The 13,383-nt window shown below is 46.6% G+C and overlaps 1 protein-coding gene across 1 annotated transcript in view; it reads right to left on the minus strand.

Annotated features, from left to right (window-relative positions):
* ATM (ATM serine/threonine kinase) overlaps nucleotides 1-13,383 on the minus strand; it is a 286,540-nt gene that overhangs the window by 144,411 nt on the left and 128,746 nt on the right. Inside the window, exons 20-24 of the mRNA XM_073582995.1 lie at nucleotides 10,688-10,843; nucleotides 10,511-10,586; nucleotides 8,657-8,787; nucleotides 6,049-6,148; nucleotides 5,496-5,672 (exon numbers count right to left, since the gene is read on the minus strand). Coding sequence (XP_073439096.1) covers nucleotides 5,496-5,672; nucleotides 6,049-6,148; nucleotides 8,657-8,787; nucleotides 10,511-10,586; nucleotides 10,688-10,843 — 640 coding nt within the window. The remainder of the gene's footprint in view (nucleotides 1-5,495; nucleotides 5,673-6,048; nucleotides 6,149-8,656; nucleotides 8,788-10,510; nucleotides 10,587-10,687; nucleotides 10,844-13,383) is intronic.

Consider the following 13,383-nt stretch of genomic DNA (forward strand, 5'->3'; position numbering starts at 1 on the left):
TATTATGACTCCTGCTTGAAGGAGAGAGACACACTATTTCCTTGACCCACCTGTCCTCTGTAATAGGCAGCCAGACTTGCTGAAAGATTAAAAGTCGACCGCCTACAGGTGGGGTGTCTTCCGTATTGCGTGAGTCATGACGAGGAGAAATTCTGGAATTTCCCTCCTTTGGGCTTTGCCTGGCCTGATGTTGACCGCCAATTTTTGTCCGTCCTCTGTGCTGTCCTTTGGTTGTCCCTGTGAGGGGGAACGGTTGTAATTCTGTGAAGGACGTGAAGCGGCCTAGCCTGAGGAGTTCCGAAAAGACCGGAACCTAGCCTGGTTACATCGCTTAAACGTACGTTTAGGTTGCGATTGGGGAAGAAAGGTACTCTTACCCCCCGTGGCATTGGAAATCATCTTGTCTAATTTTTCCCCGAAAAAAATCTCCCACTGACGTACGGGAGATCCGTAAGAGGCTTGTTTGAAGACGCGTCCGCTTCCCATTCTCACAGCCAGAGGATACGTCTGATTGTAATTACATTCGCTGCTATACCTGCTACGCCTTTTGCAGAATCAAAAGTTGCAAGGCGTATGTAATCTGCCACCACTGCTATCTGAACAAGTTGGTCGAACATCTGAGGAGCAGACTTTTGGAGGCTCTCCTGCAATCTTTTGGCCCATTCCAGAATGGCCGTGGCTGCCCACGTTGAGGTGAACGCGGGAGCTAGGGAGGCTCCTGCAGCCTCAAAAATTGAACGAGCCATGCGCTCAACCTGCCGATCTGCTGTATCCTTCAGGGTTGAGCTATCTGGCAGTGAGAGGAGAGACTGTGCTGCAAGCCTAGAGATAGGGGGATCGATTTCCGGTGGATCTGTCCACTTCTTGGTCTTTTTGAGAAAAAAGGGTATCTAGCCCTTTTTTACGGTTTTATTTACGGTTGGCGAATTTTTTGGCAGGCTGCGAAAAATGCTTATCAAGGATGTCCTGAAAACTTGGGTGATCAGAAAAAAAACTTTAGGGACTTCAGGGACCCCTCAAAACAGATCTTATGTTTTGGGGGTTCTTGGGGAGCATCGGATAAAAACCAGCACCCGATGAATAGAAGTGATTGCTCCCTGCTGATTCTCCTGGATCTCTCTGCCGCATTTGACACTGTGGATCACCAGCTCCTCCTCACTATGCTCCGCTCTATAGGCCTCAAGGACACAGCCCTCTCCTGGTTCTCCTCCTACCTCTCTGACCGCTCCTTCACTGTATCTTTTTCCGGCTCCTCTTCCTCTTCTCGTCCCCTTACTATCGGGGTCCCGCAGGGCTCAGTCCTAGGCCCCCTCCTCTTCTCTTTATACACTGCCCCTATTGGACAAACAATCAGCAGATTTGGGTTCCAGTATCATCTCTATGCTGATGACACCCAATTATACACTTCTTCCCCTGACATCACCCCTACCCTAATTCAAAATACCAAGGATTGTCTGTCTGCTGTCTCTAGCATCATGTCCTCCCTCTATCTGAAACTAAATCTCTCTAAAACTGAACTTCTTGTGTTTCTCCCCTCTACTAACCTCACTCTACCTAACATCGAAATAACCCTGGAGGGTTCAACCATAACTCCCAAGCAGCATGCCCGCTGTCTTGGGGTCATATTCGACACTGAACTTTCCTTTACTCCGTACATCCGATCACTCAGTCGCTCTTGTCACCTGCATCTTAAAAACATCTCCAGAATCCGACCTTTTCTCACCTTTGAAACTGCTAAGACTCTTACTGTCGCTCTTATTCATTCTCGTCTGGACTACTGCAACTCTCTTCTGATCGGTCTCCCTCTTACCAAACTTTCTCCTCTCCAATCCATCTTGAATGCGGCAGCCAGGGTCATATTTCTGTCCAGCCGCTTCACCGATGCCTCCATCTTGTGCCAGTCATTACACTGGCTACCTATTCGCTACAGGGTCCAGTATAAACTCATCTCTCTCACCCACAAAGCTCTCCACTGTTCTGCACCGCCTTATATCTCCTTTCTCATCTCTGTCTATCGCCCTACACGTGCCCTCCGTTCTACAAATGACCTAAGACTAACATCCCCCGTAATCCGAACCTCGCACCTCCGTCTCCAAGACTTCTCTCGTGCTGCTCCAGCTCTCTGGAATGCACTTCCCCAGACGATCAGACTGATACCTAGCCCTGACCTATTCAAGCGTGCTTTGAAAACCCATCTCTTCAAACAAGCCTACCACATCAACTACTCAGCAAGCTAACTTTGCCCTGTTCCCTCCTTCCAAATATTATTCTGAATCTGCACCCTACTATTCATCTGTCTCCACACCCTTCATGCACATGGTAACTGCACTTGATACTTGTCTATTGCACTTAAACACACGGGATGATGACCGGATCATGCAGCTTTATATGAAAATCCCTATTATAATTGCCAGACCTGAATTAACAAGCATTTCTCACCTACTGTGTCCCCCCATTTCCTTGTAGATTGTAAGCTTGCGAGCAGGGACCTCACTCCTAATGTCACTGTTTGAATTGTCTTAACTTGTATTGAATTTATTATCTGTACATGTCCCCGCTTAATTGTAAAGTGCTGCGGAATATATTGGCGCTATATAAATAAAAATTATTATTATTATTATTATTAAGTGATAATGTCCTCAACTAGCGCTGTATTGCTAGGAGGACAGGGAGCCTGAGACTCCTATGTTTCCTTTTCTGATTCGGAGTCACAGATGCCCTCTGAATCCTGCGCATCGCTGAGGCGTTGCCTGGAGGGAGATCTTGGACCGCCACTTTTCCATGCCCGAAGATCTCTGTGGAGATCTGCTGCGCCCGTCTCTGGAACGAGACGGTCTAGGAGACCTAGAATTACGGTGTCTCTGCCTAGAGCGGGACGACCGTGAGCCATGGGAGGACGTAGCTGAACGTGACCTATGGGACCGTTCACTACTAGCATTGCCAGGGACTGCCTGTCCGCTTATAGCTGGGATATGACCCTGCATAGCCTGAAGCAATGTGGAAGTCAGCTTATCTATGGACTGTGACATAGAGGCGGCCCATACCGGCATGTCAGTGGAGTTGAAACAGTGACAGGAGCCTCTTGGGGCACTGACCCAGTATTTTGGGAACAACTCTAGCAGTACGGTGCATGTTGCTACTGGGAAGATTGGCTTTGCAGGCTCAACAGACTGCGTAACAGCAGATAAACCTGTTTTTTTTTTTTTTTCTTTTTTTCTTTTTTTTTTTTCTGCCATTCTTCGGACCTGGAGACCGACATAGTGCACTGAGTGCCGGCAGGTTATTCCATGACCAAAAACCTTACAGGGGTGGCTATGCAGAGGAGCGCTATAGGGAACCTATAGGGAGTCTGCGTCCACAGCAGGATAATATCCTGCTGTGCCTTACCCCACCGGTGTGCTCCTAGATCCGGCGCCAGCAGAAAAACTTCGGTTCTGTGCCCCCTGGAGACTGTGCAGCGTTCTTGAGTGATATAGCAGCGCTGCTGTCTTCCCTGAGGTAAAGAGGTGGGAGGGAGGAGGGGCGGAGAGCAGAAAAAGGGCGCGCAGTCAGGCAAAACCGCGCCTTCCTGGCTCAATCCGCCCCCTGTATGACGCTGTGCAGCGTCATTATCATCATCCAGGGGGGCAGGCCGGGGGCGGTAACAAGGGGCGGCGGCTTCGGCCGAAGCCGCGGTCTAAAGTAGAAAATCCTGCCCGGGAAGGGCTCCAGAGCGGCGCGGTAGTCCGGAGGGGGGTGGAAAACGAACCAAAACCCCCCCGGATGAGTGCCATATCGCCCGGACGCCCCTATATACGCAGCGCAGCCCTGTGAAGGGTGTTTTTGACCCCTTTAGAGGGCTGACGCTGCCGCAGGGACCGGAATCCCTGCATCCTGTGGCCCAAATATGACAGCCCCCGGCCCCATAGCAGACCACAGCAGTGCTGGGGCTACAATAAAGTTAGCGCTGCGAACGCAGCTCCTACCTGTGGGGTCTCAACCTAACATCCCTAGAGGGGGTTAGGGAGGGCGCTTCACTGCCATCAGGAGGAATTCTTCCTCACCTCAGCCTCAACCCAAAAGGCCCAGGGCCTGGGGAAGGAGGGGGGGTTCTTGACCTCGAACCATGCACCCGAAGGGCTGGGGAGGGAGCGACATGGGGAAGAGCCATCTCTACCTCAACCGGGTACCGCTAAAAAGAGGACCGAGGAGGGAGCCATGCCGGGAGTCTCAGAGAGACCCTCTTTTCTTCATTTGTGTCAAGAAGAATCTTCTTAGGTGTGCCTCCTTGCGACACTAAGCAAAAACTGAGGTAAGGCGGATGCCGCCCAGGGGTGTATACTGTGGAGGAGGAGCCAGAGCCAAATCTTTTTCAGATTAAGCATAGTGTCGCCTCCTAGTGGACAGAAAGCATAACACCCAAGGTCCTGTGTCCCCCAATGAGGCGACAGAGTAAAAGATAACTGATCTGAGCTTTCTAACGAGTCTTTTACCTCACCCACATCCTCCCAGAGTTGGATTCACATATACACAACTCAGTACTGCTGTATAATTTCTTTGCTGCTGCTTCTGTGTGTGTTCTAATTAAAGGGAATCTGTCAGCAGGTTTTTGCTATGTAATCTGAAGACAGCAGGAGATAGAGGTTGAAACGCAGAATTCAGGGATGTGTCACTTGTCAAAGTGCATTCTGTTGTTTACTAACCGTGAAGGATTTATCACTAAGAGATTAACATTGCCGGACTAGTACGGCAACTAAGTGCCTCATTGTCCATGGACTCTGTACATGGAAAGCCTGGTGCAGCTATCTTAGCTCTGCATCAGAATGGTTGCACCCATTAATCTAAGTGATACATAGTTGGATTCAGGATCTCTTTGTCTACATCATGCTGCTCTCAAATGAGTTAGCAAAAACCTGCTGACAGAGTCCGCAGCAAAAGTAGTAAAATACAGGTAAGAGGTAAATGGATAGACAGAAAGATGATGCAAAATATAGGATGATAAAGCAGGAATCCATCATGTCTTTGTGTGCTGTGTATGCGAGACGTCATAGCAGGGAGTCTCCTCTCACCAGCTCAGAGTCAACTATAAGTTAAGAGAAAACTGGTGAAATATTAGGATTGCAGGATAGAAGTCATCTAATAGCCAGAAATCGTGTTATTCCTGATATACAGAAGACAAATTATATTGAAAAGTTACTTGAAAATGCAGTCACCCTTTAACCAAAGACCAACACTACTAATATGCAAACAATTGTTTAAAACTAATGAACCATCTTTAGCATAGGCCAGAGCTGTCAGGGGCCCATAAAGTCCCTGTGGTTATATGAGAAGACTTATATTTTCAGACACATGATGGTTGAGGCCCTGCTGGAGAATTTGGAGATGTCAGGTGTGCCTCTGCCATCGTTCTTAGAGCAGTAGGGATCCATCTTTTGGCACCACTGCTAAGTACAACGGACAAGGTAAGGACCGGTCATCAGTTTTATGAAACTTGAGTTTGCTGTGAAATGACTTGCCTTCTTGATCTGTTGAGGATCCAGGTTATTTTGTCTCACAGACTGACATATGGCAAATAACGCCTGCTTCTCACACACGGGGCTGGAGAACAGGATCACAGACACCAACATAAGAAGCGTAGAATTTCGGTTATACTTCTCGTCAGATAGATCTTCTGGGTCCTGACAAGTGCGAGACTGCACAAGAGGATGAATGCGATGATAAAAATGATGAGTGTGGCTGTAGTCACAATTTAACAATCATATTTCATGTGTTAGTTACAATTGACCCCTATTAGGCTGTATTCACATATATCTGACATTTATATCCATGGCAGAAATATGAGGCTGACGCTTAGATTCCTGGTGTGGATCCACATGAGGATTGCCATTTAATGGTGGCAATCATGTGGAAACACTACTAAAATTTATGCTGCTGACTTATTTTCGTGATGCAGATAAAAATCAACTCCTTTAAAAATTAAGCTGTAACTATTGCAGCAAAAGTGGTAAATTACAGGCAAGAGGTAAATACTTAGACAGAAAGATGATGCAAAATGTAGGATGATATTACCAAGTAACTCATTCCCTCCTGGACCTTCATGTAGACATTTTCAAAAGCCTTTTGCTGTAACTTCAGTGGCAGAGCCTGCAAATTCACATCCTGGAAGAGTCTGTCAGTAATCAGAATAATAGAGGTTAATGATTAGAACGGCTCCGTTTTATTCTAGCAGTATAAGGGCCCTATAGATACTTCACCAATCCCTGGTGGTGCATGATATTCTTACCTATAATGGATACCTGTGAAATGGCATCACTGCAAAACCAGATGGAAACCATTCTAAAGAGGATATAACACTTAGGCCCCAATTCATCAAAGCTTTTACGCCAGAATTCTGATGTAAAAAGGATTGAAAAGTTGCAAAGGCTGTGCTAAAATTTAGAGACTTTTGGCAGTCTCATTCCATTTTTGCCTCGCTCTAACAAAGTAGGTGGGCGTAGCAACCTCCACATGTCAAATTCATGACAAGAAGGCGCGATACTTATTCCATAAATCTTACTCCAGTCTTTGACTGGAGTAAGTTCTATGGAGATGGACACACATAGGCGCATGCCACTTTTCAGATGTGTCAAAATGATTAAAAGCCGTGTAAACCTTAAAGAATCAGGAGCGTCTGACTCCACTACGTCTCCTCATCAAGACTGGCATGAGCAAAGCCAGTCTTGATGAATCAGGTCCTCAATTACAAAAAATTCTCTGTGTTGATTAAAACAGAAACATATTCTGGGAACCCACTAAGTATAACACAATAAAGTGGTAGTTTAGTTTTTTCAATGGTGAAATCTAAAGTTGGAGTTGAGTTAAAGGGGTTCTCCTTTTTTTCCGCTTTTAGAAAAGTGTTCAGCAAGCAATGAGAGTGTCTATCAGCCATATCCTCCTCCTTCTCCTCTCGCTTCCTCAAACTCAATGTAGACAAATCTGAACTCATCATCTTTCCGCCATCTCACAGATCTTCTTTACCCGACCTAGCTATAACAATTAATGACATCACACTTTCCCCAGTACCAGAAGTCCGCTGCCTCGGAGTAACCTTTGACTCTGCCCTGTCCTTCAAACCGCACATCCAAGCTCTTTCAACCTCCTGTCGCCTCCAGCTCAAAAATATTTCCAGAATCTGTCCTTTCCTCAACCCTCAATCTACTAAAATGCTTGTGCATGCCCTCATCATCTCCCGCCTCAACTACTGCAACATCCTTTTCTGTGGTCTCCCTGATAACACCCTCGCACCTCTCCAGTCCATCCTTAACTCTGCAGCCCGACTAATTCATCTCTCTCCTCGCTACTCCTCCGCTTCTTCCCTCTGCAAATCTCTTCACTGGCTCCCATTCCCTCAGCGAATCCAGTTCAAATGACTTATTCTGACCTACAAGGCCATCTATAACCTGTCTCCCCCATATGTCTCTGAACTAATCTCCCGATACCTTTCCTCACGTAATCTCCGGTCCTCCCAAGACCTCCTTCTCTCCTCCACACTTATTCGCTCCTCACCCAACCATCTCCAAGACTTCTCCCGAATAGCCCCTATTCTCTGGAACTCTTTGCCCCAACAAGTCCGACTATCAACCACAATTGGATCCTTCAGACGGAACCTGAAAACCCACCTCTTCAAGAAAGCCTACAGCCTGCAATGACCCCGCTACCTCCTTCTCTCTCACCACTACCGGTGATATCACCTCAACCAACAGCGGAACTGCTGCAATCCACCAACCTACTGTCTCCTTGCCCACCATCCTGTAGCATGTAAGCCCGAAAGGGCAGGGTCCTCTCTCCCCTCTGTATCAGTCTGTGATTGTTAGTTTGCTTACTGTAAGTGATATCTGTAATTTGTATGTAACCCCTTCTCATGTACAGCACCATGGAATCAATGGTGCTATATAAATAAATAATAATAATAATATCTCATTACTAGTACAAAAATACAAATACAGATAGTACTTACTCTGCCCGGGGCCATTACTGGCCCCAGTGGTGTTTCAGCTGCAGTGGTGATATCACATCCACAGCTCACATCACCGCTATAGCCAATCACTGAGGTCAGTGACAAGCTGCCAAGCTCAGGGATTTGCTACAATAGTTATGTGACCTATGGATGTGACGCCATCACTGGAGCTAAAACACAAAAACAGAAGCATGCGATGGACCCGGGAAGCATGTGTACTACATGCTTAATTTTTTTCTACAAATATCCAATTATTTGGGAACCACTATTCTAAGGGTGTGTGCACACGTTGCGGATTCTGCTGCGGATTTTTCCGTGCAAATTTGTCAAAATCTGCAGGTAAATCCACAGGTCCAATGACCTGCGGTTTATCTCCGGATTAGCCAGCGGTTTTCCCTTGCGGTTTGACACCTGTCATGGAGCAGGTGCCAAACCACTGCAGAATCCGCACAAAGAATTGACATGCTGCGGATTTAAATCCGCAGCAAATCCGCGCCATCTGCACTGCGTTTTCCATTTTACATTGACTAAAATGGTACTGTACAACGCAGCAGAAACTGCTGCGGATCCGCAGAGCCAAATCCGCTGCGGATCCGCAGCAGAATCTGCAACGTGTGCACACACCCTAATACTGCAAAGCCCCATTTCTGAAAATAAATGTTTACAAGTGCAGAATTATACCTGTTGGCAGCCTGAGCAGCGAGCATCCGGACCTGCTGATGGGGATCTGCAAGGAATTCTGAAAATGCATCTCTCACAGTAAGGTCGGTCTCTCCCACAGTGAAGATTGTCCACTTACTATGAGGGTCAACCTGTGATGCAGATAATAAAAGAAGAATCTATTAAAGCAAATGGCAGTGAAGGAACTGGAGAATCTGCAGGTGCAGTAAAAAGCCCCTTGGCCCCCATACAGCAGTTTTACAAAGAAGTGTCACACCAGCTCTTACTAATAAAGATATGACTTGTGTCGCAGCCAAAGTCGCCATGTAGTCTCAGTCTAAGGGAACATGAACCAAAAGCTCACAGATGGCTGCAACAAAAGATACTGCACCACTCCAGCCTATGCCGCACCCCAATAGCACTGACATCCTGTTAGGTTATGTACACAGTCCTCCTAGTAAAAGGACTCTGCACATGTACTGTACGATATAGCATGTACCGTATATACTTGAGTATAAGCCGACCCGAATATAAGCCGAGGCACCTATGTTTGCCACAAAAAACTGAGAAAACCTATTGACTTGAATGTAAGCTGGGTATGCATTGTCACCTCATCCCTATCCTGGTATGCATGGCCCCATCATCCCTATCCTGGTATGCATGGCCCCATCATACCTATCCTGGTATGCATGGCCCCATCATCCCTATCCTGATATGCATTGTCTCCTCCTCCCTATCATGGTATGCTTGGCCCCCTCATCCCTATCCTGGCATGCATGGCCTCCTCATTCCTATCCTGGTATGCATGGCCCCCTAAACCCCTATCCTGGTAAGCATGGCTTCCTCATCCCTATCCTGGGTATGCATGGCCTCCTCATCCCTTTCCTGGGTATGCATGGCCTCCTCATCCCTATCCTGGATGTGCATGGCCTCCTCATCCCTATCCTTGGCATGCATGGCCTCCTCATCCCTATCCTTGGCATGCATGGCCTCCTCATCCCTATCCTGGTATACATGACCTCCTCATCCCTATCCTGGGTATGCATGGCTCCCTCATCGCTACCCTGGTATACATGGCCTCCTCATCCCTATCCTGGTATGCATGGCCTCCTCATCCCTATCCTGGGTATACATGGCCTCCTCATCTCTATCCTGGGCATGCATGGGCTCCTCATCCCTATCCTGGTCTGCATGGCTTCTCATCCCTATCGTGGTCTGCATGGGTCCTCATTCCTATCATGGTCTGCAAGGCTCATCACCCCTATCCTTGTATGATTGCCCCCCATCCTTGTATGCATGGCCCCCATCAAAAAACATAAAAAAAAGAAACAAAAAAAGACCATTACACTTACCTTCCTTCGCTCCCTCACAGCGTGTTGTTCCGGTGCCAGCAGCTGCTTTATGCTTGTAAGCAGCACATGGCAAAATACTCACTGCTCTCCACGCCTGAACTATGTGCGTGGAGGGTAGTGAGTATTCATTGCTATTAAGTAGAGCGCAGTATCAGCCGCCGGGCGGTCACGTGTGCCCGCCACTTAAAAGAAATGAATATTCAACTCTCTTCACTCTCATGGGAGTGCAGAGGAGTGAATATTAATTTCTCTTAAGTAGTGGCACACGTGATCGTCCGGCAACTGCAGGAGCCGGCTTCTGCGGCTGACACTTTGCGCGCTATTACAGAGAAAGGAATATTCACTGCTGGCGCAGTGAATATTTATTTCTCTTTAGCAGTGGGCACAGTGTCAGTTTCCTCTCCATCTTCTGGCACCCTCACTTGAGCATAAGCCGGGGGGGTCATCACAAAAAAATATGCTGAAGAACTCGGCTTATACACGAGTATATACGGTATATATTTTTTTCTCCTAGAAGTCATACCTCAATTAAAGTTTTCATGCAATTCACAAGTGCCACGCGAACCACTGCTGTATATTTTCCATCTTTTGTTAAATGCCTAGGGAGAATACATGGAAACAGAATATAAGTAGCACAGAATATAAGGAAATATCCTGCGATGACAAGTCCATTTACAAAGCGATAATATAGGACACATACCAGAAGGCGTAAATGACGTTCAGCAGCTGGCCCTCCGCATCAGACGTCTCCTCTGTGTCTTCTTCATTTTGTCCCAAGCACTTTACAAGAGGAAGGAGATTTCTGAGAATGGCAGTACACACCTCCTGATCTCGTCTGTAGGCCGAGCAGACATCTCTAGAAGGAGCATAATGACAATGAGGGTAAAGCGAGGCAGGAAAGGTCCCTATATACACTACCGTTCAAAAGTTTAGGGTCACTTAGACATTTCCTTATTTTTGAAAGAAAACCACATTTTATTCCAATGAAGCTAACATTAAATGATTTAGAAATACACTCTATAATACATTGTTAATGTGGTATATGACTATTCTAGCTGCAAAACGTCTGGCTTGTAATGCAATATCTTCATAGGAGTATAGAGGCCCATTTCCAACAACCATCACTCCAGTGTTCTTGTGGTACTTTGTGTTTGCTAACTGTGTAAGAAGGATAATGGATGGTTAGAATACCCTTAAAAACCCTTGTGCAAGTATGTTAGCACAGCTGAAAACAGTTTGGCTGATTAGAGACGCTATAATCCTGACCTTCCTTTGAGCTAGTTGAGAATCTGGAGCATTGCATTTGTTGGTTCCATTAAACTCTCAAAATGGCCAGAAAAAAAGAACTTTCATGTGAAACTCGACAGTCTATTTTTGTTCTTAGAAATGAAGGCTATTCTATGCGAGAAATTGCCGAGAAACTGAAGATTTCCTACAATGGTGTGTACTACTCCCTTCAGAGGAGAGCACAAACCGACTCTAACCAGAGAAGAAAGAGAAGTGGGAGGCCCCGCTGCACAACTGAGCAACAAGACAAGTACATTAGAGTCTGTAGTTTGAGAAATTGACACCTCACAGGTCCTCAACTGGCAGCTTCATTAAATAGTACACGCAAAGCGCCAGTGTCAATGTCTACAGTGAAGAGGCGTCTCCGGGATGCTGGCCTTCAGGGCAGAGTGGCAAAGAAAAAGCCATATCTGAGGCTGGCTAATAAAAAAAAAAGATTAATATGGGCAAAAGAACACAGACATTGGACAGAGGAAGATTGGAAAAAAGTGTTATGGACAGACACATCCAAGTTTGAGGTTTTTGGATCACACAGAAGAACATTTGTGAGACGCAGCAACAACTGATGCTGGAAGAGTGCCTGATGCCATCTGTCAAGCATGGTGGAGGTAATGTGATGGTCTGGGGTTGCTTTGGTGCTGGTAAAGTGGGAGATTTGTACAAGGTAAAAGGGATTTTGAATAAGGAATTCTATCACTCCATTTTGCAACGCCATGCCATACCCTGTGGACAGCGCGTGATTGGAGCCAATTTCATCCTACAACAGGACAATGACCCAAAGCACACCTCCAATTTATGCAAGATTTATTTAGGGAAGAAGCAGGCAGCTGGTATTCTATCTGTAATGGAGTGGCCAATGCAGTCACCAGATCTCAACCCCACTGAGCTGTTGTGGGAGCAGCTTGATCGTATAGTACGCAAAAAGTGCCCATCAAGCCAAACCAACTTGTGAGAGGGGCTTCTGGAAGCATGGGGTGAAATGTCTCCAGATTACCTCAGCAAATTAACTGCTAGAATGCCAAAGGTCTGCAATGCTGGAATTTCTGCAAAGGGAGCATTCATTGACGAAAGCAAAGTTTGAAGGAGAAAATTATTATTTCAAATAAAAATCTTTTGTTAGAACCTTTTCAATGTCTGGACTAGATTATAAATTCATTTGGCAAATCATTTGACTAATAAAAGTAAGAGTTTTCATGGAAAACACAAAATTGTCTGGGTGACCCCAAACTTTTGAACGGCAGTGTGTATTTATACTAGATGGAGGGCGGTAATGTCAGGATGGGGGCAGGCTTTGCAGCTTTGAGAATCTCTCCCCCCCATGTGATCACTCACCTATCCACTCTCTCTTTCCCCATGTGCTGATTTCTCCCGTCTGTGCTCTCTTCTTTGACCTGTCTACCCCATGTGCTATCCCCCTTGTCTGCTCTCTCTCCTTCCTGTGCTGTGTTCTCCCCTCATGTGCTGTCCCAATTTAAGCTGTCTCCCCCCTGTGCTCTGTCTCTCTCACCCGTGTCTGACCGTGTACAGAACATACATCTCCTGGGCAGTGGATGAAGCAAGAGACAATACTGACATTACAGCAGAGGATACATTTTGTAAGGTAAAATATTGTTTACAAACAGTCAGTGAAATATTTTACCTCACAAAATGAATCCTCTGCGATCTCCTGCTGTAATGTCAGCACTGTCCTTTGCTTCCTCCCCTGCCCAGGAGATGTGGTATGCTCCATACACGGTCAGACACAGACATTTTTTAAAATGAACTTTTGTTCGTGGGAAAACCCCTTTAATGTGACTGGCTTCCTCTGCCTGTAGACACATTGCGTATCTGCTGCCGGGATTAGCCGAATTATTCACTGCACCTGCGCGGAATTCACGCAGGCGCAGTGCGACAGTGTTCCGCTAGTGGTACCGCGCAAGAGGCTGCATGAGTGTATGAGTGTGTGTGTGACTGAGTGTATGAGAGTGTGTGTGTGCGAGTGTGTGTGCGAGTGTGTGTGTGTGAGTATGAGCGAGTGTGTGTGAGTGAGTGTGTGGGAGTGTGAGTTGCATACGGCGTATAGAGTGTGTGTGTGTTGCGACGGTGTTCCGCTGGTGGTACCGCACAATA

The sequence above is a fragment of the Dendrobates tinctorius genome, unplaced genomic scaffold (assembly GCF_039654945.1).
Source record: "Dendrobates tinctorius isolate UK_male_01 unplaced genomic scaffold, ASM3965494v1 ptg000075l, whole genome shotgun sequence".
NCBI lineage: Eukaryota > Metazoa > Chordata > Amphibia > Anura > Dendrobatidae > Dendrobates > Dendrobates tinctorius.